The 11,744-nt window shown below is 38.3% G+C and overlaps 1 protein-coding gene across 1 annotated transcript in view; it reads left to right on the top strand.

The window, feature by feature from the left end:
- Window positions 1–11,421, top strand: part of GTF3C6 (general transcription factor IIIC subunit 6) — an 18,433-nt gene extending 7,012 nt beyond the window's left edge. The window contains exons 5-6 of the mRNA XM_042780946.1: window positions 4,616–4,729; window positions 11,120–11,421. Of these exons, the coding sequence (XP_042636880.1) occupies window positions 4,616–4,729; window positions 11,120–11,421 (416 nt within the window). The remainder of the gene's footprint in view (window positions 1–4,615; window positions 4,730–11,119) is intronic.
- The last annotated feature ends 323 nt before the right edge of the window (window positions 11,422–11,744 follow it).

Genomic DNA, 11,744 nt, shown 5'->3' with positions numbered 1-11,744 from the left:
CTGTCTGGCTTCCTGTCTTTTAATCCCCTTTCTCCTGCTCTTCCGGCCTGCTACTCTGGCGTCCCTGCGTTGTCTCTCCTCACCTGTAAGCCTGGGGCTCAAGGCTTTTATCCCCTTCCCTGCTCTTCCGGCCTGCTACTCTGGCATCCCTGCATTGTCTCCCACATGTATATGTTGTTGTTGTTGTTGTTATGTGCCGTAGAGTCAAACATGTATATGAGGAGATTGAAAATACCATGCCTTGGGTCAGGTGCACCTCAGTCTTAAAAGTGACATATTTGCTGTTTAACATTTGAAAGAGGTTTTTTGCAACAGATTCGCCCTATACAGTATGTTGTTTGATTTCGTTTTTTACACTTTTTATTGTGGTTTGGGTGAAAGTTTACAGAGCAAATTAGTTTCTTGTTCAACAATTTGTAGACATTTTGTTTTTATGGCACTGTATTCCCTATTTCCATTCATTCTTCTTTTCTGCCCCTTCCTGCCTTCTCAACTTTGTTTTCTTGGGAAAATGCTGCCTTTTTGGTCCCATATGGTTGATTTTTCTTAAGAGTCCATGCCTCTCATGTGTTATGGTTTACTTTATAAGCATGTCTATATTTCTGGCTGAAAGTTGATCCCAAGTGGTGGATTCAGTTCCAGGCTTGAAGGGTATCTCAAAGCCTCGTTTTTTGACTACTGCTTCTACAAATGTTAGGTTTTGGATCCAAGTGAAATGAAATGCTTGACAACTTCAGTCTTTTCTCCATTTATCATATGTTGCTTATTGGTCCACTTGTTAGGATTTTTTTTGTTTTATGTTACAGTATAATCCATATTGAAGGCTGTAGTCTTTGTCATCAGTAAAAGCTTCAAGTCCTCTTCACCTTCAGCATACAAGCATATTGCAAATTGTTAATGAGTCTTCCTTCAATCCTGATGTCACATTTTTCTTCATATAGTCCAGCTTGTTAGATTATTTGCTAAGCATACAGATTAAATAAGTATGGTGAAAGGCTACAACTCTGATGCACACCTTTCCTTATTTTAAACTATGCAGTATCCACTTGTTCTGTTCAAATGACTGCCTCTTACTTAGTCTTTGTACAGGCTCCTCATGAGTACGATTAGGAGTCCTGGAATTCCCATTCTTCACAATGTTATCTGTAATTTGTTATGATCTACACAGTCATTGTCTTTGCATAGTCAGTAAAACACAGGGCAACATCTTTCTGGTATTCTTTGCTTTCACGCAAGTTCCATCTGACATCAACAATGTTGTCCCTTGTTTCATATCCTCTTCTGAATCTGGCTTAAATTTCTGGCAGTCTCTTTGTTGCTGCAACCGTTTTTGAATTAGCTTCAGCAAAACTTTACTTGCATATGATAATAATGATATTATTTGGCAATTTTCACATCCCGCTGGATCACTTTTCGTTGGAATGAGCATGAATAGGGATCTCTTCCAATAGCTTGGCCAGTTAGCTGTCTTCCATATTTAGTGCTTCCAGTGTTGCATCCATTTGTTCAAACATCTCAGTTAGCATTTCACCAATTCCTGGAGACTTGTTTTTCATTAGTACCTTCAGAGCAGCTTGGACTTCATCCTTCAGTACTATGGCCTCTTGATCATATGCTACCTCCTGAAATGGTTGTATGTCGACCAATTCTTTTGGTACAGTATATTCCTTCCAGCTTCTTTTTCTGCTTATCTCTGCTGCTTTTTATTTCATTTCATTATGTTTCCAGTTGTTTCTCTCCCTTCTTAGTTCATGCAATTTTTTTTTAAATTGTGATTTGGGTGAGAGATTACAGACTAATTTGATTATCCATTCAACCATTATACACATTTTGTTTTGTAACATTCATTGCAACCCCCAAAATGTAATAGCACTCCTCCTGCTTTCTCCCTGTGTTTACCATTTCCCTTTGTCTTCTTTCCTATCCCATTCTGCCTTCTTTGCTTTAGCCCTGGGCAAATCCTGCTCTTTTGGTTGGTTATTCTAATGAGTGCATACCTTCCTGGTATTATTGTTCATCTTACAGGCCTGTCTGTTGTTTGCTTGAAAGTTGAGCCATGGAGGTGAGTTCAGTTCCCACTTGGAAGGGGTCTTAGAGCCATAGTCTTGGGTCTTGGGATTGCACTAGTCTCTTATCAGACTAGTAAGCCTGTTTTTTTTTTAAACAATGATTTTGGGTTTTGTTCCACAGTTTTCTCCCTCTATCTGGTACCTACTATTGTGATCCCTTTCAGATCAGTCAGTAATGGCAGCTTGGCTCTATCTAGTTCATGAAGTTTTTTTCAGTTGATTATGTAGTTATTGAACTGGCAATCTCCAACTCACTGGTCTCCAGCTTATTTTTATTTGTTTTTTTGTAATATTCAATTATTATAATTCTTTACATCCATCTTGTTTTGATGCTTCCTACTCCATTCAATATTTTGCCCATAGAATCCTTCAGTATTGCAGTTTGAGGCTTGAATTTTTTGAGGCTTTGGTTCTTTCAGCTTGAGAAATACCAAGATTGTTCTTTCTGTTTGGCTTTCTACCTCCACATCTTTGCACATTTCACTACAATACTTTGTCTTCTTGAATCGTCCTTTCAAATCTTCTCTCAACCCTTTTACTTCATCATGTCTTCTATTTGCTTTAGCTACTCTTGTTCAAGAATAAGTTTCTGAGTCTCTTCTGATGTCTACCTTGGTCTTTTCTTTCTTTCCTATCTTTTTACAGGCCTTTTGCTTTCTTTTTGTATTAGCCATTAGAAGATACAAATCAAAACCACAGTGGGATACCACCTCATTAGAATGGCTGTGATCAAAAAATCAGAAAAAAACTGGTATTGATGAGGATGTACAGAAATTGAAATCCTCATCTATTGCTGGTGGGAATGTAAAATGGTACAGCCACTGTGGAAACCAGTTTGGCAGTTCTTCAAAAATTTGAACATAGAATTACTTTATGACCCAGCAATTCCAGTCATTGGTACATATCCAGAAGAACTGAAGGCAAAAATGCAAACAGAAGCCTGTATACTAGTGTTCATTGCAGTACTTTTCACAGTAGCCAAAAGGTAGAAACAACCAAAATGTCCACCAGTAGATAAATGGATAAGCAAAATGTGGGATATTATTCAGCTGTAAAGCAACGAGAAGTTCTGGCACATGATGAATCTTGGAAACATTATGCTGAACTGATCAGAAGGAAAGAAGGACAAAGGGAAATGGGAACCACAAGGAGGAAGTGGAAGGAGAACTGTTACATTGTGGGGATTGCAATCAGTGTCATGAAACAAAATGTGTATGAACTGTTCAAGATCAATTTGCTCCGTAAACTTTTACCCAAAACCCAATAAAAAGTAAAAAAAAAAAAAAAAAACTTATGCAGAGCTAAATATGTCAGTCATAAAGAACAAATATTATATGATCTCACTTATATAAAGTAAGCAAATACAGATAAACTGAAAATTAGTAATGGTTACCAGAAATCAGAGGGATTGGGGAGAGGCAAGTTTTTGTTTGGGGAAGGGTATGGAGTTCTTGTTAATGATGGTAGAATGTTGTAGGTGAGGATAGTGATAATAGTGACACAACTTGAAAAATGTTATCATTTTTATCAGTGTCATTGATTTACAAGTGTGGAAGTTGTGTTGGTGGATGTTTTGGTGTGTCTGTTTTCACCACAATAAAAAATAATAATAATGCTCCCATGAATATTCTTGTGTGTGTTAACTTGTACATATGTGTAGAAAGGTCTCTAAGGTATAAACTCACAAATGGAATTGCTAGATTGATGAATGTATCTTCAACTTTGCTATTAGGCTGAACTATATGAAATTGCCATTTTTAGTTGGGTATCAGTAATTTCATATGGTTCAGCCAAATAGATACCAACTTGTTTCTCCCTAAATTGTGATATCAGTTTATAGTTACAGCATTGTATATATGTTTTCAGTGCTTCACTGAAAACCTTTGCTCAGAGACTCATTCTTCCTTCTACCTAAGCCCACAGTTTTCTTAAAGGTATATCCCCAGGCATCCAGTTAGCAGCAATTTTTTTTCTCAGTTTTCTTTCATGAGCAGGGATATCTTCACCTCAGCCTCTGACTTGAAATAGTGTGGCTTTAGTCCTGCATTTTGAGTGGCAAAATTGTAGAATTCATTACTCTGTTGGGTCAAATTTCTTCTTCAAGGCTATGTAGCCTTGTAGGCCCATAGCTTTAATCTCATTCATAGTCTTGTTTTTGAGTCTGGTCATGCCTTTAATTGATATGTATTTTTCTGTCATTTTTCAGTGCTTGGAGCAGAAGGAATGAGTTAAACCTTACACTACAATATTTTGATAGGAAATTCCTAAACAGATTATCTAGGCTTACGATGATTATTTGATGGTATCAATTAATATGGGAGCTCTGGTAGCATAGTGGCTAAGGCACTTGACTGGTAACCAGAAGGCTGGTGGTTCAAACCCACCAGCCACTCCTCGGAAGGAAGGTGGGGCAATCTACTTCCGTAGTGATACTGCCTTGGAAACCCAAGGAGGGGTCGCTATGAGTCGGGTCCGACTCGATGGCACACAACAACAACAACAACAACATCAATTAATATAATAATTGAGTTCATTTTATGTTCTAGCAGATGGAGAAGGCAGTAATAAAACAGTGCTGAAATACAGATGCCACACAATGAAGAAGCTCAGCATGACAAGGACTCTTCTGACAGAAAAGAAGGAAGGAGAAGAAAACATAGGTTTGTTCATTTAATTCTCTGAAAGTAGGTGATTCAGTATTGGCTTGATGGTGACACATTGCTGCCAGCATATACCTTGCTCTTTGTAGCAATAGCTATATGTATTATATTTAATATATTAAAATTAAGAATGCTCTGTGAAAAATAATAAGCACAGATTTTAAATTCAGTTAATACAGCAGAGGGCACTGGGGACGTACAAGAAATCTCTACAGTGTTTGCTTTGCATTAGAAACAACTCTCAGGAATTTGAGGAGCTTTGGTAGCGTAGTGCCTAAGGCACTTAACTGCTAACCAGAAGGCTGGCGGTTCAAACCCACCAGCCACTCCTCGGAAGGAAGATGGGGCAATCTTCTTCCATAGTGATACTGCTTCGGAAACCCAAGGAGGGGTCGCTAGGAGTCGGGTCTGACTCAATGGCACATAACGACGACAACAACATCAGGAATTTGCCAAAAAACTTGCTATGATTTCCAATCCTTAGGGAATTCAGCAGTCCATTTAGAAAAATTTTCTGGTAAGTAGAGAAGAATATGGAAGCAGCAGTCCTGGATTCCCAAGGTTTAACCTCAGGGGATCCTCTAGGAACTTTTGGCAGGGGTAGCAACCTTCCTCAGAAATCTTATAATCGGAAGACCTGGGAGACTCTAGGATCACAGTTGCTAGTCGTGAGTCTAGTTCTTAATTAGCATCTATTTCGTTTTTTGCAGTAGCTGGTCACCACAGATTAGAGACAAATGGAGACCAATACTTCTTGCACCCATAGAAGTATGCACATGTTTGTGAACTGAATAAATAAGTACTTGATAGTTTAAAACCTCATTGCTCAATGACATATTCAAAACTCTTGTAAATATTACTTCAGTGATGAATGTTCATGACTTTATGGGTGTATTTTAAGCAAGGAATAAACATTTGAAGGTACATTAATCATACAGAATTTAATTATACCAACTACATACAACTAACAAACTTTTGCACTTATATATCCCCAAACTATCAACCTTTTTAGGCACTCTGTAAAAGTAATAGGAAGGAAGTACTTGAAATTACAGAATTAACTTGAAAGGCAAGTATGTATCAGATAAGCTTAGCTATCATTTAGACACTCTTATTAAAGGAAGTTTTGGAATTTCCTTTTCTGGTAGTCTTTAATAAACTCATAGATCTTTGGAAAGATAGTGTGTTTTCTTTAATCAAATAAATTACCAACATACATTCAAGGTTGTTTTAGTCTTTTATTGCTGCAAACCAATAACCCCTAAGCTTAAAACAACAAAACCATTATGTTACACAGTTTCTGTGAGTCTGAAATTTGGAAGAGGCTTAACTGGAAGCTTGTGGTTCAGGGTCTCTTGAGTTTGTAGTCAGTATGTTGACTGGGGCTTCAGTTATCTGAAGGCTATCTAAGGCTGGGAGATCTGATTGTAACATTACTCACTGATATGACTGGCAAGTTTGTGCCGGCTGTAGGCACGAAGCGTCATTTCCTTGCCACAAAGACCTTCCCACATGACTGCTTGGGCATCCTCACAACACGGTAACTGGCTTCTTCCAGAGCTAGTGATCCATGAGAGCAGTGTCTTATGAACTAGCCTTAGAAGTCATACTGTTAACCTATCTTGTATGGGAAGGCACTATACCAAAAAAATCCTCTTGCCAGCTGACTCAATTCCTACACATAGTGATTCTCTAGGACAAAGTAGGACTGTCTCATAAAGTTGCCAGTGTTGTAAATCTTTACTGAAACAAACTGCTGCATCTTTCTGCTGCACAATGGCTGGTAGGTTCAAACTGCTGACTTTTAGGTTAGCAGCTGAGCACGTTAACCACTGTAGCACCAGGACTCCTTGGGGACTACCAAACCAAAAAAACCAAACCCACTGCTGTAGAGTTGTAGCCAACTCATAGCAACCCCTCCTTGGGTTTCTGAGGCGGTATCACTGTGGAAGTAGATTGCCCAACCTTCCTTCCAAGGAGTGCTGGTAGGTTTGAACCACCAGCCTTCTGGTTGGCAGTCAAGTGCCTTAGGCACTATGCTACCAGAGCTCCCCGCAGTTTAAATCCACCAGATGCTCCACAGAAGGAAGATGGGGTGATCTACTTCCATAAAGATTTACAGTCTTAGAAACCCAGTGGCAGCCGTTATGAGTCAGAAACGACTCAATGGCAGTGAGTTTGGGGACTACAAAGGGGCATAAATACCAGGAGTGAGGATCACTGGAGATTATCTCGGAGGCTGGTTACCAAACATGGCAGGCACTATGCTGGAGAAAGAACAAAACAGAGATAGGAGATGTCCTTGCATTAGGAACAATCACATTGAAACATACATGGATGAATGCAATTCTACTCATTGCGTTCAACTTGCTTTTTAAAGTATGTGTTATGTGCCAAGTATTGTGTTGAATATCAGAGTAAAGGCTTCGAGATTTTGGGACTAGGAGAGTGATTTTATTGTAGGGAAAAATACGGAACTCAACATTTGAAGCTGAATAGGAAGGAAAAGGATTAATCAATTTTTGATAGAAGGGGACTATAGGAATAGCATATGAGAAAATAAAGGATCAGCAGTGAAGAAATTTCAATAGGAAACAGCCAAAGAGGTGTTAGTTTATGGTGGGGAATAGGAGCAGATAAAGCAGCAAAAAGGGTGCTAAAATAGGTTGGAGTATCAGAAACCCAAGGAGGGGTGGTTATGAATTGAAATAGACTTGACAGCAGTGACTTTCATTTGTTTTTGGATCTTAGAGATATCTAATGGAATGTTGAAGATGAGAGTAAACAGATTGAGCTTAGTAGAAATTAGATAGGAAGACGTCACATAGTAAAAATGATAGTACTACCCAAAGCAATCTACCAGTACAATGCAATGCTGATCCAGATAGCATAATCTTTCTTTAAAGAGATGGGAAAACTAACCACCAACTTTCCATGGAAAGGAAAGAGATCCTGGATAAGCAAAGCACTACTGAAAAAGAAGAAAGTGGGAAGATTCCACACTCCCTGATCTCAAAACCTACTCTGCAGCTACAGTAGTTGCAACAGCCTGGTATTGATACCATGACAGACACACAGACAAATGGAATAGAATTGAGAACCCAGACGTAAATCCATCCACATATGGACAGCTGATCTTTGACAAAGGTCCAAAACCTATTAAATGGGGAAGAGATGGTTTCTATTTTAACAAATGATGGTAGCAAAACTGGGTATCCATTTGCAAAAAAATGAAACAGAATTCATAACTCACACCGTATACAAAAACTAACTCAAGATGCATCAAAAGCCTCTAAATGATACCAAATGCAAAACTTCTGGAGACCATGAACCCGAATATGCATCTCACACCTAATCCATACTAGCTGTTTGCTGTTGAACAGAAAACAGACCATTCTGATTCTTACTGTCTTTCCTTCTGTAGTGGAGATTGTGTTACCCATCCTCATAAGTGTTCCACACACTTAATAAAAGTAAAAGTTTAGGAAATTAAAAAAATAAAGCTGCATCAAAAACCTAAATGTAAAACCTAAAACCATAAAGATCATCAAAGGAAAAATAGGGAAAACCTTGTTGTTGTTGTTTGCTGTCGAGTCAGCCCTGACTCATAGCGACCCCTCCTTGGGTTTCCGAGGCAGTATCACTACAGAAGTAGGATTGCCCAACCTTCCTTCCGAGGAGTGGCTGGTGGGTTTGAACCGCCAGCATTCTGGTGAGCAATCAAGTGCCTTAGGCACTATGCTACCAGAGCTCCTCCCTAATACATGGCATTAAGTACACTTTCAAAAATAACTAAAAATGCATAAACAGTAGAGGACAAATGAGATGTTTGGGACCTCCTAAAAATTAAGCATGTACGCACATCAAAAGACTTTGCCAAAAGAATTAAAAAAAAGAACCTAAAAACGGGGAAATTTTGGGAAACAATATATCAGACAAGGACTAATCTCTAAAATTTATAGAAAACTTCAGTATCTCAACAGCAGAAAGATAAATAATGGCAATTAAAAAATGGGTAGAGGACATGAACATCATCAAAGAAGACATTCAGGTGGCTAATAAACACATGAAGCAATTAGAGAAAGGTACATCAAAACAATGAGATATCATCTTCCCCCAGCATTAATATCAAAGTTCAAAAAAGCAGAAAACAACAGATGCTGGCTAGAGTGTAGAGAGACTGAAACCTTCATATAATGCTGCTAGGACTGTAAAATGGTACAACCACTGTGGAAAGCGATATGGTGCTTCCTTAAGAAGTTGGAAATAGAAATACCGTATGATCTAGCAATCCCACACGTAGGTATATATCCCAGAGAAATAAGAGCCATGACATGAACAGATGTTTGAACACCGTATTCATGATAGTGAAAAGATGGAAACAACCTAATTGTCCATCAGTGAATGAATGGATAAACTGTGGCACATACAGGCAATGGAATACTATGCAATGTTAAAGAATAACAGTGAATCTGTGAAACATCTCATAACGTGGATAAACCTAGAGGACATTATGCTGAGTGAAATTAGTCAATACAAAAAGACAAATATTATATGAGACAACTAAAATAAAAAGTCAAGAAAAAGTTTACTCACAGAAAGAAACATTCTTTGATGGATACCCAGGGATGGGACACGAAGGAAGGGCAAATCACTAACTAGAGGGTAGATACATACTAACTTGGGTGAAGGGAAAGGCAATATACAATAAGGGGGAGGTCAGCATAAAATTATCAAGGCAGTAGAAGACATGGGGGAGCACAAGAGTTAAAGACAACAAAGGTGAATACTATTACATGCACAATCCTGCAATAACAGTAATAACAATAATCTATGAGTGGATACATGGATAGACCGTCAAGCTGAATGGGGGTGAGAAGAATGGGACTACACCCATGAACATATATAGGTTTGACAGAGGCTATCTCTACTTATGTATTTATGTGTGTTGCAGATATATCTATGAATGTAGGAGAGCATACAGAGGACAAAATTATGAAAACTTCTTAGTTATAACCAAACACCTTGAGGGAATAAGTCACTAGGCATGGGGGCTTAGGACCATAGTCTTGGTAGACAGTAAGGTCAGTTGGCATAACATAGTCCACAAAGACAATGTTCTACATTCTACTTTGGTGAGTAGCAACTGGGGTCTTAAAAGCTTGTGAGCAGCCATCTAAGGGGCAACTATTTGTCTCTTCCTGTCTGGAGCTAAGGGGAGTGAAGAAAATCAAAGATGCAACAAAATAGTCCAAAGGACTATTGGATCATGTGAATCCCAACCTCCATGACCCTGAGACCAGAAGAACTAAGTGCTGGGCTACCACTGCTGACCACTCTGAAAGGGATCACAATAGGAGGTCCCAGATAGAGTGGGAGAAAAATGTGGAACAAAACTCAGAATCATATAAGAGACCAGGCTTACTGGTCTGATGAAGACTGGTGGAACCCTGAGACTGTGGCACTTAGACGTCCTTCAAGGTGAGAACGGAACCCAATCCCCGTGGCTCAACTTTCAGCCAAATGATAGGCCTATATGAACAGTAATACCAGGAAGGTATGCATTTACTAGAACCATCAACCATGTGAGATCAAAAGGGCAGCATTTTGGGGTAAAGTGAAGAGAGCAGGAAAGGATAGGAAAGAAGGATGAAGGGTGTTCATGTAAGCACAGGGAGGAAGTAGGAAGTGCTGTTTACATTGTAGGGAATGCAGTCAGTTCACAAAACAAAATGTGTGTGAATTGTTGAATGGATACTCAATTTACTCTGTACTTTCCACCCAGATCACAATCGAAAAAGGTTAATGAGTATCCATTGCAAATGTTTGCCCAAAAGGGTAATAAAGATAAAAGAAGAACTGAGTAGCATTGGTAGAACAATTCTGGGAGGACTTTTTTTTTTTTTTGAGAAGTAGATTATTTCATAAGTGAATCTTCTAACTCAAGATGACAGAGTCTTAACTTAGAAGATAGAGTAGTATTATCCATTGTATTATGAAAATTGAGTAGGTAAGGAAAATATTGTAGTTCCCTGCAATATTGAAAAAGTTTTCTTTACTCTAAGGCATGTGGCTGTCGAGAGCCCAAATTATTTCTCAGAATGAGATGATAATTGAATTCTGGAAAAAAGGCTTGGAATAGTAACTGAAGTTGATTACTTTTAGTGATTTTTGATTAAATACACCTGTAGGCATCCCAGGGCCTCCATGGAAGATGGGAATTACAGTTTATTTTATCAGTAGTTATAGGCACCATGTTCTTTAGTTTATGTTGGAGTTTTATTTTGACATGTATTTATAGGATAAAAATGTAAAGAAAAATATACTTAAGTAACTAAAATTCCTTTTTCATGTTTCTTTCTTGGTATACACCTCTCCCCCTTTAATTAGGTGGTGTGGAATGGATGCAAATCAAGGATAATGACTCCTCCAATAGACCCAACATGATCTGTAGTTTTCTCCATGAAAATGAAGATGAGGAAGTTGTAGCTCCGGCTCCAGATAAATCTTTGGAGTTGAGGGGGCAAGAGATTCAAATGAAAGATAATTCAGACCTGAGTTATGAACAGGGGAAACCATTACACTTGGACATAGAGGATTCTGGTCCTCTAATTGAGATCCCTTCTTTTGATACAGAAGGTTTTGTTTTTATGGAAACTCAAGATGCTACTTTAGAAGCCACTCCTAGATGAAAGGTTTCTCGTAATACCTAATCATGAATTTTTTTAGTTTTTGTATCCAATAATTGACTCTCTAGTTTCGAGTTGTTCTTCTGTTTTTTTTGTTGTTGTTGGCTATACACATGTCCAATTATAGCATAACTTTTTATAGCAGAGCCATTACAAGACCAGACATGAATTGAATTTAAAAAAAAAACTGGTCTAAATGATCATAGAGACTCTTCTCTGATAAGTTTATTTAAATTTGGAGGTTTTACTAAGGTAAGTGTATTTTCAATTACAGGCATCACAAATTACCATAAACTTGTGTTAGTTGCCATCAAGTCAGCCCCTGA

Source organism: Orycteropus afer, unplaced genomic scaffold (genome assembly GCF_000298275.1).
Source record: "Orycteropus afer afer isolate SDZICR_OR568_19922 unplaced genomic scaffold, OryAfe1.0 scaffold00072, whole genome shotgun sequence".
NCBI classification, from domain to species: domain Eukaryota; kingdom Metazoa; phylum Chordata; class Mammalia; order Tubulidentata; family Orycteropodidae; genus Orycteropus; species Orycteropus afer.
Note: the sequence above shows the minus strand (reverse complement) of the source record. Positions and strands in the feature narration are given on the sequence as shown.